The sequence below is a fragment of the Glycine max genome, chromosome 20, assembly GCF_000004515.6.
Source record: "Glycine max cultivar Williams 82 chromosome 20, Glycine_max_v4.0, whole genome shotgun sequence".
Taxonomy (NCBI): Eukaryota; Viridiplantae; Streptophyta; class Magnoliopsida; order Fabales; family Fabaceae; genus Glycine; species Glycine max.
This window is the reverse complement of record NC_038256.2, coordinates 36393255-36420544: the sequence shown is the minus strand read 5'-3', so window position 1 is coordinate 36420544 and position 27290 is coordinate 36393255. Positions and strand designations below refer to the sequence as shown.

The following is a 27290-nucleotide window of genomic DNA, read 5'->3' as shown; positions in this document are numbered from 1 at the left end:
TGTCCCTTTCTTTACTAGTCTCAATGCACATAGCTGCAACTGAAAATGGCTGCTTGTAGAGCATAATCCTAAACTTTAATTGAATTGGAACACGACTGAGTATAGGTATAGATTATTCCGTAAAAGGGGTTAAGATGGACAACATACTAACATTTCAAATGTCAGTTAGAAATGCAAATGGGTTGACTCAACTTAACTACCAACAGGCGTACCAAAAGATCTGGAGGTATTGCAAGAGGCATATGATTTATCAAGAATCAAGAACCATCAAAAACGTTTGCTATGGTCATATTTAAATTATCAAGATTAAAAGAAAAATGTAAGTAACTTTGTTAAGTAATTATGTACCTTCTAACAAACTTTTAATCTTGATATATATGACTACGATCCAATATATATGAATTGAGTTATCAAGATTATTAGACTTTTAACAAGAAGTCCACTCAAATTTAGAGAAGAATTTGTTTGGAATCCATTCCTATTTACATACACAGATTAATTCTTTCTGAATGAGAAGTAATAATATATTATGATGCTATACTTGTTACAGCATATAAACAGACAAAGTGTGCATGGAATTGAATGGATCAGTTTATCAAGAGCATAAGCAAAATTAGATTGCTTTCTGCCTTAGCAATGGCTTTCACTCTCTTTCTTAAATTAGCTCCAGGTTTCCTGGATAGAAGTTGAAATTGCTTCTCATGCCTGGAAGCAAAAAGAATATAAATATGATAAAATACATATATCATTCTAATAATATTTCCAGGGATAAAATGCATTATTGCTGGAAGTAAACCAATGTGGTAACAAAAACAAATTCAAATGTCAAAATTGACAATACTGAGATGGAGATTTTAACAGGTATGTGATCACTGGACGGCATGGTAAAATTACTCGGACAAAACAGCGAGGCTAAAGTGAGGCACTTAGCACACAGAACTCACAATTGAGACTTTTTTTGTTCTCTTTCTACACTTCATATGACATTTCCTCCACATGTGTGCAATCTTCAATTCAACTTAACTACCTGAATAAGCCTTCCTTTCACTGTAGGGAGAAAGGGCACTGTCATCATGGCTAGTGCAACTGCTTTCCTCATTGAATCTCAAAACGGAGAATGGTATGGTTGAATCAAATGGTCGAATTGCAAGGGCGGGATCCATGCTTCTTGGACGGTACTGGCTGAGAGGATTCATATCCTTATTGTCAAGATCAGATTGGGAGATAGTAATAGACGCAGCTGCAGAAGATTCCTTTCATGACAGAAAAACAACACTTCAATTAAAAGGTATTTTATTTTGGAGACAGGGTATCTTATTGATGCTACCTTGACTTCTTACACCTTAGCTCTATCAACTATCTATGAATACATAATTAAAATGATTTTGGTGAAGATCAATTGGAATTAACCTTAAACTACAAAATGAAATTTTTATTCTAAAGGTTACTATACAAGCAAGAACATGAAGCTTCCCAACATGTGCACCATATACTACACTTTTATGGAACTAAACCATTGCATCACATATGGAAGCATAAAATAGTCACCCAGTTCTTCTTTTATGGTATTTTGGTAAACTGCTATGGTTATAAATAGCTTTAAAAATCAGGATAGGAAGTGCAATTCCAAGCAAACTCAATATTGGATATAGGTTTGCTGAATCTTGAATGTAACAATTTTACAGTATCTGTGGTACAATTTACATGTTTGAATGCTTTCCAAAGAAATGTCTGGTATACCCAATAACAAAGAATGACAAGAAGGCATCTACACCAATATTATTCATGTCTAAACATGAAGACTTCCCCATTTTCCTCTTTTGTGGAAGAAGTCCTAAACTGAAAGGAAACTGATGGAGTGCACTTTTCTGCACATAATGTTTTTTCTGCATTAACATTGTCCATAATTCTATAAAAATTCAAGTTGATATAGATATTATGATGCTCTTCAATTATCTTTATTATCTGATGTAGCCCTATAATTATCAATACACTTAGAAGAAGTGAAAATGTGTTACTATAATGGAAGAAATTCAGACCTCCATTGCACTTGGATTGTCAATATCTGACTTGCCAACTGACTTATCCTTCTCTAAAGAAGAGCAGGAGACATCTTGATCATCAAGCAGTATTCTAATTGAATCTTGATCTCCTCCAAATAGTTCCTCAAAGTTTTGGAAAGTTAAGTCAACATCAGGGATGTTAAAATCGTCTTGACAAACAAGTTCTTTGCATATCCCAAGGTCTTGAATATTTTGGGACCACAACTGCAAACATTGACAAAAAGAAATTTCCACTTTGACAAGAAGTAAAAAGTTAACCAGATGCTTGATACTGAACCATCAATATAATGTCAACCAAATTTAAATGAATCAGATGTTAATGCAATCACCAACACGCAGCAAAAGAAGCATCTGCTTACACTACTAGATGCCAGACATTCAATTTGTCATTTCTGGTCGCTGACAGAGATTGGAAGGAAGGTACTAAGTTTAATACATCAGCATGCAAAGTTGGAAACAAAAAAATCCAAACACTTTATAATACTGACTGAAGTTTAGAAACCCTATCTAGAGCATGTTTGGTTTGGCATTTTGCCTACCAAACTCCTGTTGAAAGCATTCAAAAGCTAGTTGAAATTTGTTTGGATGATTTCCCATTTGTTCAATTTCAACCAGTTTTTCCTTTTAATCAGGGTTGGCCTGGAAGCAACAAGTTGAAGCCTTTGCTTTGGAGGACTTTCATTGTTAGAAAAGTCTTGTAATAATATAAGTCTTATAATATTAAACTTAAACCCTTTTTTAGTAAATATTGGGATATCTTGTCCATAGCTAGACTGGTTTTCTTTTTTATTGTAGACAAGATATACTTGAGTTTTAAAGCTTGTGCTGCTTGTCTTATTGGACTTAATGCTCTTTGAGTTCCCTATACAACACATTATCTGTCGTATTGATGATAGCCTATCATTGATAATTTAATATCAAATATAGAATTTTTTAAGTGATTTTAAGTTGATTACTTGGTTCTCTGTTCCCATTCTTCATCATGATCATACTCTAAATATATTTTCAAGGAATGTATACAACCCGATGTTCTCTTCCAAACTGTACTTGAAAAAATGATGTAATTTATCTGAAACATATTTTGCATATGTGTAACACATTCATATTTTCATGTAAGTTGTCAACTTGTCATTAAGTTTCATATGATGCTTAGCACCAAAGGCATGCATCCCATAAAATTCAAAGCAAAGAGCAAATTAGGAAAACAAGTTTGCAGTTTCATATTTTTATGTCTAGCAGAACAGTGTGGTTGAAACCTGTGGTCCAACTATGGCCCACAACAGTGGACAGATAATTCTCTGACCTGATTACTTTGAAGTGGACTTCGGCATGTCCAGAACAACTCTCCATGCAAGGGAAGATCGATAATTGAAGAAGAATATAAATTGTCAAATTGAGAAAACGTAGAAGGCAAAGTTTCAGGATTCAGCTCCACAGTGGGACAGTCTTTTTCCAGAACATTAGTAGCAAGATCCTGGGACTTTTGTGCTTGCTCATTGAATTTGTCGTCCAATTTCTTAAGAGTGTGATATACTGAAGGAGATAAATCTTTTTCTTGTAGCCTATTGATCTTTGCAAGATAATCAATGTCCTCATTTTGTTGAAGCATTTTTAAATCAATAATCTGCTGCAGAATAGTTTGTCGCTCTTGATCACTGTACAATATCTGCAAGACAATATTAAATACTGAGAAGATGTATCACAATTTAACTTGTCCATCAAAAGCAGAAAAAAGTAAACCTTGTGGGTTGCTTTTAGACAAATACATTGTTGGACATTTTAGTGTAATTGATCTCTTTATTGTGTTAAAATAAGAGTGCACGCTTGTTTTAATGTAATAACGAGATGTTCGGTTTAGGCAAAGGTTGGAAGTTACATGGAAGTTACTAAAACTTCCATTAACGGTTGGAAGTTACATGGAAGTTACTAAAACTTCCATCAACGACAATTTTTAAAAATAAATAACTTCCATCAACCGCCAATAACCACCTATTCTTTGATTATAAATAATCATCCTGGTTCAGAAAGCATAATATGTGAAAAACATACAAGACCAAAACAAAACTCTTGAATTATAATCTTCTGATTTTATCCGATTGAACAATTTTGGTTGAACCCCGAAATTTGATTCAATCTGAAAGTGTTTATACACGACTTCAGATTTATCCAGGATTATCTCGATTTTCAAAATTTAACCAATAAAAGATTGAATCAAATCTTTCGAGATGACGAACGATAGTTCGAAGATGACAAGCAAGTTTGCAAAGTTGGACAAGTTTGAAGGGCAGGATTTCAGAAGATGGCAGAAGAAGATGCACTTTCTCTTGACAACATTGAATGTGGTGTATGTGCTGAGTACACCGATGCCGGTGTATATGGAAGACGAAACTCTGGATCAAACAAGGAAGCGTTCGAAATGGGAGAACAACGATTACATTTGTCGTGGACACATTCTGAACGGTATGTCTGACTCTCTCTTTGATATTTATCAAAATGTTGAGTCTGCTAAGGAATTATGGGACTCTCTTGAATCCAAGTATATGGCAGAAGATGCCTCAAGTAACAAATTCTTAGTTAGTAATTTCTTTAATTACAAAATGATTGATTCGAGGCCTGTTATGGAGCAATATAATGAACTGCTGCGGATTTTGGGTCAGTTTACTCAACATGATTTGAAAATGGATGAATCCATTGCAGTTTCATCTATAATTGATAAACTGCCTTCTTCTTGGAAAGACTTCAAGCATACCTTGAAACATATGAAGGAAGAGTTGACTCTGGTTCAACTCGGCAGTCATTTCATGATTGAGGAGTCGCTGAGGGCTCAGGAAATTGACAAAGTCAATAATAAAACCGTAGCAGGTTCCTCTTCCGTTAATATGGTAGAGGAAAGTGGAACAGTTAAGCAAAATTACAATGCTAAAGGTAACAAACGAAAATTTCAAGGAAATAAGAACAAAGGTCCAAACAAACAGACAAAATTGTCATGTTGGAAGTGTGGGAAACCTGGTCATTTAAAGAGGGATTGCCGGGTGTTCAAAGGAAAGAACAAGGCTGGTCCAAGTGGGTCTAATGATCCTGAAAAGCAACAAGGTCAGATTGTAGTGAATAATTTTAATTCGAATACGAATTCAAATTATGTATCACTAATATCTGATGCATTCTATGTGTAGGATGATGACGTTGCTTGGTGGTTTGATTCGGGAGCAACAAGCCATGTGTGCAAAGATCGTCGTTGGTTCAAGGAATTTAGACCAATCGATGATGGCTCTATTGTGAAGATGGGCAATGTTGCAACTGAACCAATCCTAGGATTAGGTTGTGTGAATTTAGTTTTTACTTCCGGAAAAAGTTTGTATTTGGATAATGTCTTATTTGTACCTGGTATTCGTAAGAACTTATTGTCTGGTATGGTTTTAAATAATTGTGGTTTCAAGCAAGTACTTGAAAGTGACAAGTACATCTTGTCAAGACATGGTTCGTTTGTTGGATTTGGTTATCGTTGTAATGGAATGTTTAAATTAAACATTGATGTTCCTTTTGTTCATGAATCTGTTTGTATGGCCTCGTGTAGTTCTATAACTAATATGACAAAATCAGAAATTTGGCATGCTAGATTAGGACATGTTCATTACAAAAGATTAAAAGATATGTAAAAAACAAGTATGATTCCTCCTTTTGATATGAACATTGAAAAATGCAAAACTTGCATGTTGACCAAGATCACTAGGAAACCTTTTAAGGATGTTAAAAGTGAGACTAAAGTCTTAGACCTTATTCATAGTGATTTGTGTGATTTGCATGCTACTCCATCATTAGGTCATAAAAAATATCTTATTACTTTTATTGATGATGCATCAAGGTATTGTTATGTATATTTATTAAATACAAAAGATGAAGCTCTTGATAAATTTAAAATTTATAAGAAAGAGGTAGAACTTCATCAAAATGGGCTAATCAAAACTCTTCGTACGGATAGGGGAGGTGAGTATTATGATCCGGTTTATTTTCAATCTACTGGAATAATACATCAAACTACAGCTCCCTATACACCACAACAGAATGGTGTAGCCGAAAGGAAGAATAGAACCTTGAAAGAAATGGTGAATTCCATGTTATCCTATTCGGGTTTAAGTGAAGGATTTTGGGGTGAGGCTATGTTGACAGCCTGTTACTTGTTGAACCGAATTCCTAACAAAAGGAATAAGGTTACCCCATATGAACTTTGGCACAAAAAGACACCAAATTTGAGTTATCTCAAAATTTGGGGATGTAAGGCATATAGTCAAGTGTATAATGGGAAGTCTAGACACTTGGGTGTTAGACACAACATGGTTCGGGAGTTAATCATGCATGGTGTGATATCAGTGGAGTTTGTGAGAACTCAGCATAATTTGGCCGATCATTTAACCAAAGGGTTAAGTAGAGATCTCGTAAAAAGGTCGGCTGTGGGATTAGGATTAAAGTCCATCTGAAATCTCTTATGTTAAGATACCCAATTCCCATCTAATATGACATTAGGTGCTGAATTCAATGTGGAAAGCTTAACATGTAGAGATTGGAACACATCATCGAAAGTATCCCAAAAGGAATGTGTTCGGTTCTGTAAGTTAAGGAGGTTGAAGTATAACTTCTCAATGGTTCTTTTGAAAAATTGCATTTACAGGTGCAAGAAAGAAAAGGACTACCTATATAAGCATGAAGTTTAGCCGCTTCAAGAAGCTGGGACTTGGCTTTGATATGCTTATGAAGGATAGGGACACAGGCTAGTAAAACTAGTGTCGAGCAAGAGTAATGTTATAAACTATTGTGCAGATTATCTTCATGTATTCATTATGAATAGAAAGGGTTCAATCCTTAGTGACACCCTGATATTCGAATATTTGAAACGTGTAATTTGCTAAGATGAAATTCAATCGTCACGATATTTCATCTATGCAGTAGTTTGTGGTATGTTATGACTTTGGTGATTTGATCGGTAATTACACTAAAATGGGGGAGGTTTGTTGGACATTTTAGTGTAATTGATCTCTTTATTGTGTTAAAATAAGAGTGCACGCTTGTTTTAATGTAATAACGAGATGTTCGGTTTAGGCAAAGGTTGGAAGTTACATGGAAGTTACTAAAACTTCCATTAACGGTTGGAAGTTACATGGAAGTTACTAAAACTTCCATCAACGACAATTTTTAAAAATAAATAACTTCCATCAACCGCCAATAACCACCTATTCTTTGATTATAAATAATCATCCTGGTTCAGAAAGCATAATATGTGAAAAACATACAAGACCAAAACAAAACTCTTGAATTATAATCTTCTGATTTTATCCGATTGAACAATTTTGGTTGAACCCCGAAATTTGATTCAATCTGAAAGTGTTTATACACGACTTCAGATTTATCCAGGATTATCTCGATTTTCAAAATTTAACCAACATACATTTGGTAGAAGCTGTTTCTATTGACTTTTGTAGTCTTTTTTTTTTCTTTTGCTAATTAATTAGACATGTATTACTGCTTGTGATTCTGATCTTCCTCTTTCTTTTAACAAATATTATTTTGCCTTTCAAATAAAAGAAAATTAGACATGTATTATGTATATCCAAATACATTTATCGAATCGAGACTAGAAATAAAAATATAAAAATTTCACAATTTGGCTAAATACTTTAAGGAGTATATTTAAATTACACCTTCCTATAATTGTTGCGAATCCCTAAATTTGAGCAAAGTGATCATTCCTTCGATTTGCTCAAAATGTTTTTTAAAAAAAAAAACTGTACTTTCTTTCATTTGTCCAAATGTTAACATCTTAAACAGAAGAGTAAACCATCAAATCAATTCCTGAAATTGTAATTATCAGTTATTTTAGTCATTGAAATTATGAAAAATAAATTTTAATCCCTAAGAATCCATCAATTTAGTTTGAATGTCACATTTTGGTTTCTTACTATGTGCACTTCAGACTCTCACTTTATTGTGTCGGTCAATTTGGTTCCTAAAGTCTGAGAAGCAATTTGATTGTTAGTCCTTAAATCAAAGGACTAACTAAGGGATACATTGATTAATTTTATAAGAGTTAAATTAGTTATTGGTACCAATTTCAAGTACTAAATTAACAGTTATTAAATCAAGAATTACATTTTCCTTTTGATAATATTAGGGATAAACTCTCTTTTTTAAATTTTAAAAGAAGGTAATTATACACATTTTTCTCCTTGCATATGTAAAGAAATTATTTTCATATTCGAGCACATGATCAACCGGTCAACAAGGCACAATTTTACCATTGCGCCAGGGCTCACCCACAATTTTAGAAGATAAATAGTTAATTATCCTTTTATTGCATCTATTACAAAGAAATTGAAAGCAATAAAAGTGTACATCCTGTTCAGCACTTCACTCATTAATAATCATTTCTTTAATCCTAAAAAGTATGGAAAGTAAACTTGTATCTTATGATATTACTTCTGCATATCCATGTATATGCTTTTAAACTGTCTTTTATTGATTTTCACTTTTTTTTAAGTCAATCACTTCACAAGTACCACATGGTTTATGACTAGTGTGTAGAAATTAATTAAAATGGAAAAGTTCGCTGACATAAAGATAAACTTTATATTATGAGTTACTTAATTTTCAAATGACTGAAATCCGAAGTTAATTATATATTTCATCACTACAATAAAAGAGGTATTAAAACTTCATTCTATCTTTGCTTACCTGACCTTGTTGACTGGTTGATCCTCCCCCATCAAATTTGGCTCCAGATGGCATTGAGGGGATCCCAGTTTGAATGCCAGGCTTTCCTGAAACTTGTGCAACATTCAAATCTGCAGAAACACAAGAAACTGAACCAAACTGATCCTGAGTGGCACTGTTTTCAATCTCATTCGATTCAAACCCCCAGAGTGCTGCAAAGTCTTTAGCAGAAGGGCAGCCCATGAAACTTCTGATAGCTCGTTTCTTATGTGGTAAAGAAATGTTATGCAACTTTTGATCACAGTCACGACAGATCAACATTTTATGTTCCAAACACAGAACATAAGCAAGATGGTATCCGCATGAGTGGCACACAAAGTTCCGGAGGTGCCGACCAGACACTGCATTTGCTAAATGCACCTTTGAATCACAGGATAGACAAAGATATGCTGCATCAGCCTTACAGTAAACAAGTGGCCTCAAAGCTGTGCAGAATTCACAAACCTTCTCCATTTCCTTAGTCTTCAATTCCAAACATGAAAAAAGCTATGAAATTATAAAACCTTATACTGTATGGGCAGCAATTTGATAATCCCATCTTATATCAGTTGTTGTCCCGTATAGATTTAGAAGCTGTAAAGAAAATCGATCACATCGTGGGGTCAATAGAATTTAAAGCTCAAGAAAAAAAGGCCAATAGCTTCACATCAAATGCAGTTGCATATACTTGTGAAATCATGAGAACAATATTAAGCATATTTTAAATGGTCCTTTGAGAAAATTTAAAAAAATAAAGAGTGTAATTTCTATATATGTAAATTCTTTCATGGATATAATCAATCAATCACAAATAATGATAAGTATGACTTTAAATAATTATTATAAAAGTAAACAAATTCATCATGCGTAGTAATTTGTAATTGAATGACCAGTGTGAAAACTCAGTGAATATACTAGCATTTACTAAGAAAAAAAAAGTCTTTTTGCTCCAAATTTATTGGAAGTCTCAGAGGATTATTATAAAACTCCCTTAATTTGCACACATGAGTAATTATCAATCATCATAACATCAGCTGGATTGGAAATTCCAAATCGGTGGTGATTCAGTAATAGCCAACCACTCTGACCTCCCAAAAAACTACCACAAACTATCATCAACACGAATGAAGATAACAAAGCCACATGCAAACGAAAAAAGATCTGAATTTAATTTTATTTTCAATGAAAGAAAAGGCACCAAAAAACAGTGTTTAGAAAGCAGTGGATGCAACAATTAACAAGAAGAAATCCGAGAGAAGCAAGCAGCAGGGTTGACTTTTGAGAACGACTTGTAAAACTGAAAAAGAAGTAAGAGAGTTACCTAGGATTGTTTCCCAATAAAATCAAGTCTAAGAGAGCAAAGAGAAAAAAAGTGTTTGTTAAATATGTTTGTTTATGGAAAGGTTGGGTTGTGTTGTGGGTTATTCTCTTCTCTAGTTGATTGTGAAGAAGGAAGGAAGGAAGCATGAGTCATGCGTTGTTGTTTTTGTTGCAGGCTTTTTTACTAACCCATACCCAAATGGGTGAGATGACGTGTACATGGATCTTTCCAGCATGGACAAAGCGATGTGGTCGTGTGGGGTCCACCAAGGACGTTATCCAATGTATAGTGCATGTGAATGTGGTGGTTACGTAATCCCAAAGTTTAGCCGCGTTGGGCCAATTGCAACTCGCTTAACGGGCCCACGCCCTCGTGCCTCACGAGTCACATAACATTTACATCAACAACAAACAAAAAGTACTACTGTACTATATAAACACTCTTTTTTTTTTTTTAAAGAAAAACATTATGATATTTTTTCTACTATTAGTATTAGATATATTTGAATGTATTTTTTTTTTTGTTAGTAGAGTTGAGGAAAATTCAATATAATAATAAGTAATTATGAGGTATAAAAATGGAGGAAAGTGGCTGAACCTATTTATTTATTTGACACTGAATCATAATATAGTTGAAATGAGAAAAAGAACACCAAAGTGATTGGGAAAAATAAAAGTGGCATTGTAGGTGAGGTTGGCCACGAAGATTGAACAGTGAATACGATAAATGTTGTTTGGACATGAAAAGTGTAGGAGCTGTTGTTGACTTATATCAATCTGCTATGATTTCAGATGGCACAGTTAAAGCCCAATGTACTACATTGAATGACACCGTCTCGTGAAGAAAAAGAGATTCATATGAAAGTAGGGGACACAAAACGGGCTAGCGGGTCTGACCCGGATGGGTCCGATGCAGATTGCAAACTATAACAAACATGTAGGATAGAAGTTCAAATTTAATCTAGACTTCTAAAATGAAGTCTAAAAATCTTATAAAAGCCTGATTTTTGGGACATGCTAAGTGCACCTAGCAATTAGGTGAATGGGCAAAATTACCCTTGTACCAAAGTTTAAAAATAAAACTAATTTTAAACAAATTAATTCCTTCTTCCAGAGAACCAGAAGAACTTTTTCTGGTAGCTTTGTTCTTCCGAAAGAACCTTCTTCTGGTAGCTTCTCCGGAAGAAGGTTATTTCGGTAGAACAAATTGTTCTGGTGAAAAACCTTCTTCCGAAAGAAGAAATTTTAAAAAAAAAATTAATTTTATTTTCAAACTTTGACACAAAGATAATTTTGCCCATTCATCTAATTGTTGAGTGCACCAGTCATGTTTTGCCAAAATTTAGCAAAAGTTCTAAACTTTGGCACAAGGGCAGTTTTGGCGGGCTTAGCTGCATTAGGTCGTGATCAAATTGAACAAAAACATCCATATTTACTTCAAGCTCAAATTTCAGACAGTTACTATTGACACTCTCCTTATTACTTGTACACTCCCCTTCCCTTTTTTTTGAATTGTTTCCCAAACTATCCCCAGTAAATGCATGCACTCCTCCCCTGCCCAGTCCTTTTCGTTTCTTCAGGAAAAAACACTCTTCCTCCCATTAGGGGTGGAAATGAGTCAAGTCAAGCCAAATTTTATTAGGCTTGAGCTCAACTTGAGTTGAATACACAAAGCTTGAGTTTGACTCATTATCTGTCATAGGCTTTTTTTAAAGGCTCCGTTTGACTTGTATAAAAGCCTGACTTGGCCTATCAGCCTATTTAAAAGTCTGCTTAGAGACGTCTTTGACCAATTAATTGTTTTAAAACCTAGTGAAATATTAACTAAAAAAAGAAACTTATAAAATTTTGTATAAATAATGTACAAATCCAAAAATAATTGATAAACAAAATTATATTGAATTCAAGTTGTTAAAACACAAAGTATATCAAAAGAAAATGAAAAAAAGAGAGCATAATATTAAAAAATATATGGATTAGAGATGATTTATACTAATATAGTCAAATAAAAATATTTAAATTGTTTGTTAATTGTATTATCCTTTTAACTTAAGTCCTTTTTTTTTTTGAAAATTTTCTACCTGTAAGTGAACTCTTTAAGCACTTTATGCCACTTTATCCTATCATTCATAATGTCATAAAAATGGTATAGATAATAGTTATTATTATTACTTAAACAAATCGCCTTGTCAAGTTTAACGAACTTCTTTAATAATTTGACTTTGACCTTTTTATCTAAATTTTTTTTTAAAAAAATTTGAATTTGACCTTTATAGTAAACAAGTTAAGCTGAATCTTAAATAGACCGAGTCAAAGGCCCTTGACAAACGACTTGACTCATTTACATCCCTACCTCCCATATATACTCGCTAGTCCTTCTTCCTCTAAGCCAGCTTTTGAAATTCCATGCTATAATGAAAATTAACGATCCAAAATAAAAAAGGACACTTAGAGATGCAGAGACAAGATGATGAACTTGAACCATACAGTCACAAAGCCTTGGCAGATTTTCTATAGAAGCAATCAACCACAAAATCAACTTAGACATGCAGAGACAAGATGATGAACTTGAACCATACAGTCACAAAGCCTTGGCAGATTTTCTATAGAAGCAATCAACCACAAAATCAAACTTATCAATGTTGAAATTGCAAAGCTCAAGTTTTATATTCTATTGGGCGGGTTTGGCATCTCTATTACAAAGTTTAATCAATATAAAAAGCAAATTTTTAGTAATCTTAAAATATTTAATTAGAATACGAAAAATTATAAATCTTTCTATAAGATTTTCTTATTAATTCTCTTATTTCTATTTTATGAGCAATTATTATGATATTAAATTTATTTTACATATTTAAGTCATTAAATTTATTTTATTTTTATTTAATACTATTTTTTAATAAAATAATAAGAACAAATGTAGGAGAATTTATAAAAAAAATATATTATTACTCTCAGAATATTAATGTTAGGAGAGATGTTTATATCTAGTATTCAATCATATCTTAAATAACAATAACTTTGAAAAAGAAGACTTATGAGAAACCTAAAAACTTATTTTTTTTTGTACTAATTATTTCAATTGTCATGTAAAAAATAATTGGCCATGTAAGACACAACTTTCTAAAAATAATCATAATTTATAATTATAATTATTTTTGTACTAATTATTTCAATAGTCATGTACAAGATGACTAATTGCAATATTTCTTCTGGAAATTTATAACTTGTTCATTACACTTAACAAAATTCCTATAAATTAGGTTCACAAGAATCAAGTAATAAATTTTTCGATAGAATATTCTTAAGCATTCAGGTTTCTTATTGTTTTTTTAACCAATTCCATTTTAATTTGATAGTTTGATCATGGATTTTCTTTATTTTCGGAATGAGTGTGACTTATTTTAATTGATTCTATTGAAAGTAGAGAACATAAAATGCACGTATTTGCAAAATAATCCTCATGCATGTCTATCTAAGAAAAAATGTCATTCTTATCAACAATAATTGATTATAGTTAGAATGTATGAATCGAATTTGAGCTTCATCTTGACTTACATCTATTTGAACAATCAAGCAAACTGATTGCAGAAAACCAAAAGCAATAATGCACATCCAAAAACAGGAGGGTTTCTGCATTATCAGAAACCTATACCATAAACAAAGAAACATCCACCAAAAGGAGCGATACTAGACAATTACATAAAAAAATAATGTGCTATACAGTTCGGCCGAACTGGCACTGTTTTTCTTGTACTAAAGATGCTAAAAACAAACAACCTTCTAGGGTACGTAACTCCCAAATGTGGCCCCAAAATGTCAGTTTGAGCTTCATGAATCCATGACTGAAGACCTGAATCACGAAGGTATAGGAGATATTAACAAAACAGTAGAGAAATGATACTTCACTGCAGAAGCTTCCCTCATACACAATGTAGTTTATCTTCCAGATACAGTGGAAGTGATATTTCCCAAGGAAAATGTAAGGAAACATCTGCCCATAACTCAGGTCTACTCTCGCATAAGGTAAGCAAGTATCCTCTTATCTATCTTTATCTAAAAAAAATACAAATCCGTTATCCATTTATCTTTATCCTTTATATTATTTATCCTTAACCTTAGGAAAAATCTGGGAAGGGAACCACAATGGCAGTATGTATAGGAGTTGGCAGGGGTCTTTTTAATTATCTACCTTCATTTTTTAATTACCTCCCCCTCCCCCACTGGTTTTTTTTTTATTTGAATGGATCAAAACTCATCATCATGGACAGACGTGAAGTTAATTGAAGTCACAAGTACATTACAACTACAAGATATCATAATGATATGAACAGAATAAAAGATTTCTTAAAAGCAGGAAGATAGAACATTCTTCACCTCGATCAACTTGATTTCAAGTGAACTTCAATAATATCATCGTCTTCCATCCCAAGGCTTGCAGGGGTTTCAGACAAACTTATTTTATCACCATCAAAGGACAATACTATCAGTTTCATGTCACATTTGATTTTCTCTGCATATATTTTGACAATCCTTTCAAACTTGTCATCCTAGAGAGAATTAATATGAGTGTAAGACATCAAACTAAAAATTGTCTCTGATTTGAAAAAATGTCCAATGACCTATAAAAAGAAATGCAGTTTTGAAGAAAGAAAAAAAACAGTACATTCACAATGTAAGAGTATATTCCAAAAAATTACAACTAGATTTTACCTGAACAATAACATTATCAACGTCCCAAAATATAAATAGTACATTTCACAATGTAAACATATTTGCTGAAGCAATTATATACCATGAACATACGAATCTGCTTTGTTCCATCCTTGTCCTGAACGGAAATGACAATCTTTGCTCTTTCAGAATGCTCTGTACTTTTCTCATCTACACCAACCACAGAAGACTGCAACGAATTATTAATTTCCAATTTTGATGACTCTTCAACATCTTTTAACAATTCTTTTGCTGATTCAGCAAACCAGGCAAGTTCCTGCTTCTTTAATCTACATGTATGAATAGCATCCTATCAGAAATGTAGAAATATGAGCAGTGAACACGTATATAAATACATTAGCATCCTATGTAATGTTGACATGTGAAGCACTGCAAAAAAGATGTCTAGCTCCAGATGAAACCAGAGATAATAAACTTTAGTAATTTCATGATCTCTAAAATGTTTTCTTTCGTTCTTGGCCCTCTCCACATTAACACACAAAAAGGAGAGGTAAAAAGAAAAAAAAATACTGCGAACAATTCCATTTTGCCATTGCTATTTGTGGTCAAGGCTAAATTAACTAATTCTTTTTTCAAGAACAAAAATAAGGCTAGCATTTTTAAGAAGTATATCGATGTATGCAATATCACACTGTTGGAGCAATCGTTTCCAGCTGAGGATAATCTTAATACAAATTCAAGGGATGTAAGCAAAACAAAACAATAGCAAGCAGCTAGGATTCGAATTTGACATTTGAAAATTCCTATAAAGAGTGAAATGCACAACCTCAATTTTTTCAAAGTTGAGTCCTCGTCCGTGGTCTTCTGTGCATTACTTGCGATCTTTGGTGGAGGAGGCAACCAATCATCATCCTCAATGTCCACCACTGTTACTCCTTTCCCATTAGTCTTCTCATTCCCAACCTAAACCCCCACAACACTTTCAACAGTTACAAAACCAGAATCAATAATCTGAGCACAAACACATCATAAAAATCAGAGCCAAAATATTCCTTACAGCCTGGGAATTCTTCCTCTTTTTACTATCAACGCAAATCACATCCTCGTAATCATCAAAATCATCTGCGAACGATTACAATCAGACCATCAAATTCAAACACTGCCTAAAACCCCCATGGAGTAATAATAATAACAATAACAATAACAATAACAATAATAATAATAATAAAGAGGGAAATTAGTCTAGTAAAATTTAGGGTTAGGAATCGTCGAATTTTTTATAACAAGAAAAAACGAACCATCGAGGTCGATGGGGTTCAGAGGCTGAACCCGGCTGTAATCAAACAACGGTTCCAATTCTTCGGTTTCGTCCTGCAAAAAGAAACGAGGAAATTGAGATTGCGATTACGAGAGAAACCCTAATTTCAATTTGAGTTAAGAGATAGGGAGCGTCACCGTCATCGTCGATCTTTGTCGCTCGGTGTCTTCGGATGTTTGCACTTCGTAGTTCGTATTCTATTTCACCGAATAGAATCCTCTAGAGAACTGCTTATGGTACGGTTCCAGATCTTGTGGTCTCTGGTTTTTAAGTAGTATTTATAAATTTGTTTTGTTATGAAATGAAAGGTGAAGATTGTTTGCAATTTTGTGGAGTCTGTACACGATCCTGTCCCCTGTTTCACAATCCCGCCTTGAAACATAACTTATATGGTACGATTCATTTTTCAAAAATAATTACATATTTGTCAAAAACGAAATATTTGAAGAGAATTTTTTTGTTCCAGAGCCAAGAATTCACAAACAAAAAATTTGGCCCATCCTATAAGAATTAAATATTTTTAGAATTTAAAAGCTCTATCTATTTTTTTTATTATTTAGTTAAATCAATGATTTGGTATTGGAATATATAGTAACAACCATCTTATATGAAAAAAGTCATCAGTCATTTTTTTTCAACAATGTTTTAAAAATTCTAAAATAATCCCCTAAACAATTTTTCTAATAAGCCTATCTTTTGGCTAAATATTTTAGTTTGTTTTTAATATTTTTTTACTATCTAAAAAATTTATTTGAGTGTTGGATACAAGATTTTTTTAAGAGTTTCTAGTATTTTTTTTAAACACAACTTAAAATAGTATTTTTAACACTAGTTTTTAATTTTTTATATTTTCTTTTATTTTTATTTTTAATATATTTATTTAATTTTTTGTTATTTTATATTTTTTTATTATTTCAATAATTTATTTTATCACACACTTATAATTTAACACGTGAATCTTTAATCTTCTAGTTACTGGTTAGCTCTGCAATTAGTTTTATTAACATAGCCTAACGTGTGTTGTCTTTCATTAGTTCTAACTTATACGTCATTTGTGCATCGAAGAGTCAACTCTGATTCCTCCACCCTGAAATGCAATCATGGTAAAATCATCCCGCTGATCATGATGGCGAGTTTATCCTAAATGATATTGGTGAACTAAATTTCTTCAATGTGAACCTCGTTGATGGTTACAACCTCTCTATCATTGTGGACCTCGTTTATTTTATTTTTAATTGTATTATTATTTTTTACTTTAATAATTTTTACTTTTAAAAAATTAAAATAATATTTTATGTTTTGCATGTTGTATGTTATTTAAAAATTGAAGTACATAAATATTGAGTTTACTTATTTTAAAAGTAAAAGTAAAGTATTCCCTTTATTTAGAAATAAATAATATTCATAAATATAATAAATAAAGATACAATAATTAAATCTTGACAAATATTAAGAGATTCACCATAACTCACCCACTCTAGTCAATCAAAGCTAAATTCCCTTATTAAAATATGAATGTTTGAATGTAAATACTCAATGATAAAACCATTACAATGCATTATCCCTCTCAGAATGTATTAATGATATATATATATATATATATATATATATATATATATATATATAATATAAGTGTGCATTAAAAGTCATCTTTATTAAATGCACGAATTCAAACACTTTTAATTATCGAATTATTATTATTTATTTTAATTATTTTCAAAATTAAAAACAGATATAATAAAAAATCCATTTTATTTCTTTTCAAATGATATTTTCATTTAAAAAAAATTAAATTTTACAGGTATAATAAATGAAGCTGAATTTGTTGGTAAATTTATAGACTTAAATTAAATTTATTGGCCTTCATATTAACTTAACCTTATTTATCTATTTAGATGTAGATTTATTAAAATAAAAGTGCATTGAAACAATAGAGAAATAAATTCTAATCAAGGATTCCAAAAATAATCATAATGAAAACGAGTTCGATTTTCAGTTTTTATACAGGCTATTGCTTCGGGCATTCCCATGCTTCTTCATGCACTCTTTCCGTAATGTTTTTCAACCTTAATGGTTATTCCGAAAGTTAAAAAGAAAGTGCATTCCAGAAAGAACATTCCGAAAGGAAAAAGGAAGTGCAGGAAGCAATATCCTTTTATATATTGGTTATAGGGCCTCTAAACCAACGGCGACCACTGATTAACCAGTAAGAAACTACAAGAATAAGTAAACATCCCACAGCAACAGGAGTGTAGTTAAGTGTCTCAATGGTTATTGGGTAGGAAACAGGCAATGAGAAGAGTATGGAGATGAAAACCACCCAAAAAACAGCAACCCAGCCCACAATGACTCCGTAACGGCCCAAGTTGAAAGGCCCATGCACAAAATCCTTCTGTGCCAAGGTCACCCTAAAGAATATAGGTAAGGCATAAGCTATATAGAGGCCAATCGTTGCTATGGACACCATAGCCTCAAATGCCACTATGCTTCCAAGAGACTGCAATATATTGAGTTAGAGACATGGCAAGAATAAAATGATAAGAGCTATGACTAAACATAAAATGATAAAAACTAAATTTGCAGGTTATTATAAATGAAAGCTTATAATAAAACACGTACCGTTAGTGCCATACAAAATGATATAAAAACAGAAAGCCAAACTGCATATATGGGGACTTCTTGGTTGTTAACTTGGTGCCACAATGATGACAATGGCATAGCCCCATCTCTAGAGAAAGCATAAGCCATCCTGGACAATGTTTTAAGCATCATATTATATTCATAAGTAACTAGAGAAATTCAATCCCTCTCTTATGCAAAATGCACAAAGGGGTAGCACGTCGTTTACCTTGAATTGCTGGTTACTGAACTCATACCACAGAAAAATATGGCAAGAGCAACAATTACTAAGCAAAAAATGCCTCCGGTTCCATGGCCATATCTTTTCTTGAATGCTTGATAGAACACTTCAGCAATAGCATACCCACCAGTATCATTATCTTCACTCAGAAGGTAATGGATGTCAGTGACTGCGAAGCTAATGCCTAGAATGTAACCCCATCCAGCTATAATAGATATCCCAACAGCGCTGATAATTCCCTTTGGTCCATTTCTGTCAGCATCCCTGGTTTCCTCTGTCTGCGTAGATAATACATTAGCAAGCACACACATAGTCTAGATCATTTAGTAACTTCAACCATCAATGGAAATCAAGAGCATAAAATTTTCAAAATTCAAAAGCAAGAGAAACTTGGTAACTCAAAAAAATTGAACTGAGGTTATTGACAGAGATCATACGAATTCATTCATAAGAGAAAGCAATTCTGAAACACCAATTTTCATGTTAATGAATCTAGACCTGCTCATAAGAAGGGCCCTTCAATCTTGGACAATGGTAGTGTTTGTAATCTCAAAAAGAATCTAAACTAGGAGAAATTATTAGATAGTTTCCGACCACAAGTGTTTATGGTATTGGTCAATCACTACAGAATAATTTCTCCCGGCTAAACTAGACCATATCAAAAGGTCAGATTCTGAATTCACGATCCCCTGGCTAGTAAAATATACTCCCTCCGCCGAAAGCGGTGACAAATATCTGTCGGGGACTGCATGCACACACATGGTGGATATTTCTCTCTCAACACGATCTATTCCATACCCAAAGACCAATCAGGATTTAAACTTTGGACCACTTGTATAAGGGACACAAGCCCTTGGGCCAACTATTGTTGGTTCATTTTTCTTATATCTTACAACATGGTTCAATATACTTGTATGATATGCTAATAACATACAAGAATCTTAACTCATGTGCAATATTCTAATCCTGGGATGGTAGGTTGAAAACGGGCTTGCAGAGCTATGCAAAATGCACAGGCCAGTTAAGCTGAAAACAAGAGATCACAGATCAACAATGCATGATTCTTTTTTAGAATCACTCTAAAGGGAGGAATCAAGCAAAAGAAGTATATGTTTTATCGGACAAGGAAATTTGTGAAAGCTTTTCAAGGCAATAAATTTAGAGAAAAGGAAGAAAAAGAGTAGAGAAGATATACCATATGAGCGGATGCATCAAACCCAGTTAGGGTATACTGACTCATTAGAAGTCCCAAGAGAAATATATAGGGTCTGCTGCTGATTCCATCCTCATTTTCAGTATTGAAATAAGTGAAAACAAACTTGGCACTAGCCCTTTCCGTTGCAACAGATGGAATGACAATCATAAGCACAAAAACACCTAAAAATTTGCAATTTTAATAAAAAAAATTCAGAAAGGATTGCCATGGAGAAATGAATGCAGAAAACAATCAATCAAACAGGAAATTTCTTCACACCTAAAACGTTCCAAATAGCTGCCAGCTGTCCCAAGAATGATAACAATGAGATAGGAAGGCTGTTTATTATACCGTGTAGGAGTAAAATTCCCCCATGGAAAGCAATAACTACATATTTAGATGCCTCATATCCACCACCATTTTTGCCACCAGTACTAAGTAGAATAATAACCTGAATTAGTTGTGCAAGTGAATAATCTACACTTGTTGTCACTGCCCACTGAAAATGAAAAGAAACCAAAATTGGAGCTTCAAATGGATTATTAATGGGAAATCTACATCCCACACAAGTTTAGTCCTTGAAGTGAAAAGTGAAGGATGTTTAAATTCTAGAATATGCGTCTTCTTAAGAATACCTGGCCAACAATATTGAACCTGTAAAAACAGATAAACCATCCAACACGCATCAGAGAAATAACCGTGGTAAAGCAAATATTGTATATTGCCTTGTTATTAAACTTGGCAGACAGGCTGATTAAGCAACAAACTTGTATGGCATTAAGGAGAGCTACAAAATTATATGCAAAGTTAAGATTGAGAAGTAAATAAAAATAAAAGGCTCAAATGCTAGTTACATTTTATATCATAAAAAGTGAATTATGCACCATATCATTACTTATAACTGTCAATTTTGCGACTGAATTTAACTTAAGCTCCGACTTCTTGTTCAGGTTGTTTTTCAAATGTTCTGTGCACCTCACCATTAAATTACAAAATATTAATTTGCTCAAAGTTCACAAATTTGAGTTTCTATATTAGAATGCACGACATGCTCATCTCTATGATCACTGAACAAAGGGGAGAACGACACTTCACAAAATTTAAATCCGATCTGGTCCATAAAAGATTCTCATATAAACTTTAATATTGCATGCTCGTAAACAGTAGCAGTTGCTAGTCAAGAAAATTAAGACACGGTCAACACGTCATTAAAAAGTGAAAAGAAAATCAAGAAATCAAAGCACAAGTTGTTTATTTACTCGTGCTTTCAATTTTCATGTTTTATTTTCACTTTTTAATTAAAATATTTTCTGTTGAAAAAAATTGTACAGGAAACAGATTTTTTTTTGCTTTAAATGTTTCTTTATACAAATATTTGAAGACAAGTGGTACTTCTGTTACTTGTATAATTCAAATAGTGAAAACATGAAATGAAAAGGCAAACAGATAGTTGAGAAAAACTTTTTCTCTCATATTAATTACTCCTTTCTTATTTGGAAGATGCAAGCTTAAAATGATATTTAATCCTTTTTTATAAAATTCAATCTTTAATATTTTTTATTAATTATTTTTAAACTATAAATATCCCCTTATTAAAAGAAGATATAAATGTATTGACGAGAGAAAAATATTATGACAAAGATAGTTTTAGAAAAAAATTATAAATTGAAGATAAATTTATTAATGTCAACTAAATTAATATTTTTTTAATCTCGATAAATTAGACAATTAAAAAGGAAAGTAACAGTTCTAAAATTAAAAGGAATTGGGTTGGGTACCAGCCAGTAATCCAGGAAGCAAAAGGTGCCCATCTGGGCCCAGCAAGCTTGGCGCTCCAATAGTAAAGCCCACCAGAAGTTGGATAAGATGAACAAATCTCAGCCATTGAGAGTGCAACGATCATGGTGAAACCAGAAGCTATGAACCAACCATACACGAACGAAACAGGGCCACCATAGTTCAACCCAGTGTTGTAAAGAGTGGTCACTCCGGTGAGCACTGATATAATAGAAAACGAAAACGCGAAATTCGAAATCACCCTGCCATATATTATAAACAAACAAATTAAAAAAGAAAAAGTGCAATGAATCCACCAAACAAGAGAGAGAGGAGAGAATAGAAGCGTAGCATACGAAAGATGACGATTGAGTTCTTGTTTGTAACCGAGTTGTCGAAGACGGGCATGGCCAGAATCAAGTGGAACGTATCCCACGTCAGATGAGACTGTTTTGCTTTTACCAGATCCCATGAATATTGATGAACCAATCACACTGAGGGAGACAACAGTCAAGTAGCAGCCAAAAACTTTATTTCTTTACGAGTCATTATTCTTATATTTTTAGAATTTTTTTTCTTAATTGAGAGTATTTTCTTTTATCTCTTTTAATTTCGTCTTCATTTTCTTTTCTTTTTATATTAACTTCCCCCCAACAAATATCCTCATTTGAAGGGAATTATATTGAAGATGATATTATTTTTTGTTGAAATCTTTTATTCTAATAATTAATGAGTTAATATTATAACATAATTATATATTAGTTACTTATTATTAATAAATTTTATTTTATGTGATCAAATTAAATGAATTGTTAAATAATTAAATCAAAATCAAATAATATGAACTTAAATAAGTAGATATTAATATTACTGATTATCTAAATTTCATTGTGTTTTGTTGATCAATAACTGTTCTTAATAATTAATAATTATTGATATTTTATAAATATTTCTTAAAATTCCAACATTTCTTTCATGCAAATATAAATCTCAGTCCAGTAAATTGTTGTTGATGCCTTGGTTTAATTTCATCGTTAATTAAGTCTTTTAAAATAGCCACTGTGCACTGACGTGAGCGAGTCGTGTTAATTTACTATTGATGGTAAAAATTATAGATTTTCCATAGCTCTGGATTCGTGAGAAGTCTTAAAATGGGTTTGTGACTAGGAGAATCAAATTTCAGATTTTATTTTTGTCTTTTCTTTTTGCTTAAAAAGTTCACAGAAAAGCACATTTTTTTCTCTATTTAGTTACCTTAATAAAAGCTCATAATGTTTAATAAACCAATTTACCAATAAAAGAATATCAATACTATTAATAAAGTTGAACATAATTCATAAACTTTTGAATTCTTAAAACATAGTTAATCATATAAAAATGTTATATTACTCTTGACAATGTAATGAAATATTTGTCGATAAAAAATATCAATATTAATAAAGTCCATGTAGTTAATAAATAATGAAATTCTTTAAACATATTAACAAAAATATTTCATTACAAAGTTATACTTATTTGTCGATATTGAATAATTTGACATTTGCAAAAATACTTTAATGCACACGCGCGACTAAATTAAAAGCAAAACAACAATAAGCAAACTCAATTCCTTACATTAAAGCTTTTAAAAATCGAGAGATATATTAATTGAACATAACGTCCGAGTTATTGTAAATCTATCCATATTTATTTTTAATTCTTACAAATAAAAAAAAGCTTTAAAACAAATTGTTTTGGCTCACACATGCTATCTTAATTGCTAAATATGGAGAGTACGCATATATAAATGTGTAAAGGAAAATAAAAAAAATAAAAATTTCTGAATATTAAACTGTAAGATACATTATAAGTATACGACTTTAATGATTTAATCTCTACTAATATGTTTTATCTCTTTGTCATTTCCTCGTTTGACCTTTTTCTACGTAAAATTTATCATAAGTCTCTCCATAGATAAAGAAAAAAAAGGTAAAGTTTTACTATTGAATTCAAATGAAAAACACAAGAGTATTTTTCTACATCTTAGGACTTACATTCAATATTCTTAACGGAAGAAAAAAATGACTCACCGAATATTATAAATATATTGTTTCTATCCAATTTTCTTTTTACCTTTATTTAGCTTCTTGAGTTCAAATATATAATTGAATTTTATAATTAAAATCAAAATGTAAAACATAATTTTAATTATGAAACATAATGGTAGCATACTCAACTTGCAATATTTTTTTTAATGTTTTAAACGTCTTTAGATTTAGATATATAATATTTACTAATAAAGTGTTATATGGATTAATTTAACCTTATTCAAAATATTAAAATCGCATCTCAAAGCATATCGATCAATTAAAATAAAAAAAAAAATTAAATATACTCTTTAATATATATATATATATATATATATATATATATATATATATATATATATATATCTAAAAACGTTGTATATTATTTCCTGAGCATTAATTGAGTTTCATAGATAATCACGGAAGCTTGCGTTACTAAAACTTAAAAACGTGGATTCGATTCTGCAAAATTATTATCTATCGATCTGTGAGCACTGTCGGATGCCAATATATGTGTGGTTCATATTTACCCAGCAGCCTCTTAAATTGGTGGAGAATACGAAAACTATTTTATTTAATTATGTCAATGTGATACTACTACAGAGTATTTAATAAATTTTATTTATGATTAATTTTTATTGAAATTTTTTATTTATCATCTTTTTCTTTTTTCGAGAGAGAAGATTGATCATCATTATACTCCATAACTAAAATCTTTCATCAAGAATGTTTAAACTTGAGAATTCACTTAAGTAATCTAAGCTCAGTTTCAATCGTATTAAATATAAAAAAATTATTTACACAATAATCCACCCGTAAAAGAAAAGAAAATGAAAACTAATAATTTAGAATTGTTTATCTGATTTTTGTAATCTTGTTTGGTTGGATAAATATATAAAATAAAGTATATAAGCACGATTCTTATAAGAAAATCATAAAACAAAATTGAGACCCTGGACATGATAGTTTTATAGCAAGAAGTACAATTAAATTATGTGTTTTTATATATATATATATATATATATATATATATATATATATATATATATATATATATATATATATATATTATTTATCAACACACCGTTTCTCATAATCTACACAATGCGCCTGTCGGTATATAAAAGCTACATTATAAAACAATTCTTATATAAAAACTAATTAGAAACAAAATCCGTTTGTTTTAGATTTTTTTATAAAAAGAAAACCTTTTTCCTAAATAATTATTTCTTGATATTTTGACTCACCTCCTCTTATCTTATGTTATAAATTTGAATACTTCTCATATTTTTTCTTGTATTCCTTATCTGGTTATTAATGAAACTACAGGGTGATCCCATAAAGGAGAGAAAAATAAAATAAAGTAATTGAAAGAAAGAAAAAAAAGATGAATCTCACTGTTATTGTACCATCAAATGACACGTGAGTGAATAAAATGGTGGCTGAACTGATTTTCTAAATCGATTGATTATATAAGTTTTTATAAATATACTTTTATATTTCCTCTCTTTTCTCGTTACATAATGATTTTTACATACAATTTATAAACGCAAAATATTTTTTTTTTAAATTTTACAATTTTTTTCATATTATTACACAATTTACAAACAATTGATAGTTATTTTTGAGTGATTAATTGTGCAGAAATTGGAATCTCGATCGGTCCTTTTTTTTTGCCTCCTTCTCACATTTTTCTAATATAATAATAATAAATAAATAACAATAAATAATATTATTAAAAATAAATAATAAAAATATGTTATAATAATAATATAATTTTATTTAATATTAATTTCTCTTCTCTTATTCTCTTATTCTCTTACTTATCAAATCACTTTAATTCAAATATTTCTCTTCTTTTTTCCTTTATTTTTCTTGCATCAAATCACCGTTATTTTTATTTTTTTTCTCTTGTCACATATTGTCTTCTCTTCCCTCCGATTCTCTCCTTTGTATTGCATTTATAAAAACCAAAGCCGTGCTGTGATTAATTTTGGTTTCTTCTTTTCTTAAAAAGGGAGAATTTGAGCCATTTGAGGAAAAGCTTTTAAAAAATACGTTGTCTAATGCTTCCCTTGTTTTTTCTATTGCACCCTTGCATTCAGTGAAGTAAGCCATCCAACATGAACCTTTAAATCTTCAATTCAACCCCATATAACCATATAATCATAGTCTGAGACTGTCATGGTTGGCAGAAGTAAGGTGACCACCATTACTTGATTGAATCGATTCACCCAACATATGCGATTTTGCATTTGGTTTGGTCCCCACCCCACGTATGCTCATATATATTTACACGTAAAAAAATAATTGTGAGTGGACATATTCTTCCTTCAAAATTTCAACTATCATTAAACTAATGATTTTAATTAAAACCGCACAAGCAAGCTAACGTGCATGATCAGAAAATGACACTGAAGCATAGTTGTAGTATAGACACCAAAAGGTTAAGCAAGCATGTTCTCGGGAAGCCTAAAGAAATCTTATTAAACTTTCTAGTTGTTATTTTAGTCAAAGATTAAGCTTTTCCGTTAAGTTGATTGAATTGTTTAACCAACGTGGCATGTCATACCAAACGATTGACCATATAAATACAGGTGCCAAACTCATTTAAGTTTAATAATACATTCTGTGAAAGATATTCACTAAGTTATTCAGTGACTTAAGGCAATTACTAGTTACTATATATGACAGAAAACGAGAGGGAGAAATTTGAAATAACCCTGCAAGTCACACATAAAGAAATTACGGAATAAGAATTGAAAATGAAAAACCAACAAACACAAAATGGAGGAAAGAAAGGAGAGAACTCTATACGAAAGATCACGCTTGAGTTCTTGTTTGTAACCAAGTTCAAGAAGACGGGCATGTCCAGAATCAAGTGGAGAAGCATCACCATTTGTAACTGGGACCACATGAGACGGGAGTGTCATGTTTTCAGTAGCAGAACCCATGATTTTGTTGCAGTAAAGAAACACAGAAGCAAAGATTAAAAATGTATTGGATGAAATTCAAACTTCTGAAGGTTGTTTTCTTATAGTAAATGTTTGAGAGTTTACTAACAAATAATAAATGTTTGCAAACAGATTAAATTAGAAAAATAAAAGTGCTACAATCGTATTGAATTGATTAAATTAACTCTTATTCAGATGGAATACTTTTTAAATTTTATTTTTTTGTAATCGTTGTGAAAAATATTTGTTAGTTTATTAATGATTAATTTTTATGGTAAAACTTAAATGACTATATTTAGTAACTCTATTTTTTTAATCACATT

The 27290-nt window shown here is 31.5% G+C and overlaps 3 protein-coding genes across 6 annotated transcripts; all 3 read right to left on the bottom strand.

Annotated features, from left to right (window-relative positions):
* Positions 1-759: 759 nt before the first annotated feature.
* On the bottom strand, positions 760-10305 carry LOC100796028 (putative zinc finger protein At1g68190). The gene is made up of 5 exons (XM_003555211.5): positions 10126-10305; positions 8787-9398; positions 3367-3729; positions 2040-2267; positions 760-1253 (listed from the first exon to the last, which is right to left on the bottom strand). Exons 2-5 carry the CDS (start codon positions 9276-9278, stop codon positions 1020-1022), a joined length of 1317 nt encoding a protein of 438 aa, XP_003555259.1. The 5' UTR covers positions 9279-9398; positions 10126-10305; the 3' UTR covers positions 760-1019.
* Positions 10306-13687: 3382 nt separating this feature from the next.
* LOC100527121 (ubiquitin-like protein) lies at positions 13688-16403 on the bottom strand. 3 transcript variants are annotated; one of them, NM_001248287.3, is made up of 7 exons: positions 16254-16286; positions 16097-16169; positions 15856-15920; positions 15625-15761; positions 14920-15127; positions 14502-14674; positions 13688-13977 (listed from the first exon to the last, which is right to left on the bottom strand). In NM_001248287.3, the coding sequence occupies exons 1-6, from the start codon at positions 16257-16259 to the stop codon at positions 14507-14509; spliced, it is 657 nt and encodes a 218-aa protein (NP_001235216.2). In that variant the 5' UTR covers positions 16260-16286; the 3' UTR covers positions 13688-13977; positions 14502-14506. The 3 variants fall into 3 exon arrangements, 2 of the variants coding, with proteins under 2 accessions (NP_001235216.2, XP_040868965.1); XM_041013031.1 differs by lacking the exon at positions 13688-13977 and having other exon boundaries at positions 14652-14746; positions 16254-16391; XR_005890144.1 differs by having other exon boundaries at positions 13739-13977; positions 14502-15761; positions 16254-16403.
* Positions 16404-18055: 1652 nt separating this feature from the next.
* On the bottom strand, positions 18056-22544 carry LOC100795501 (amino-acid permease BAT1 homolog). 2 transcript variants are annotated; one of them, XM_003555210.5, is made up of 8 exons: positions 22304-22544; positions 21950-22210; positions 20807-20825; positions 20451-20670; positions 20172-20353; positions 18965-19254; positions 18736-18865; positions 18056-18613 (listed from the first exon to the last, which is right to left on the bottom strand). In XM_003555210.5, exons 1-8 carry the CDS (start codon positions 22417-22419, stop codon positions 18272-18274), a joined length of 1560 nt encoding a protein of 519 aa, XP_003555258.1. In that variant the 5' UTR covers positions 22420-22544; the 3' UTR covers positions 18056-18271. The 2 variants fall into 2 exon arrangements, with proteins under 2 accessions (XP_003555258.1, XP_040869189.1); XM_041013255.1 differs by having other exon boundaries at positions 18056-18524.
* Between the last annotated feature and the right edge of the window lie 4746 nt (positions 22545-27290).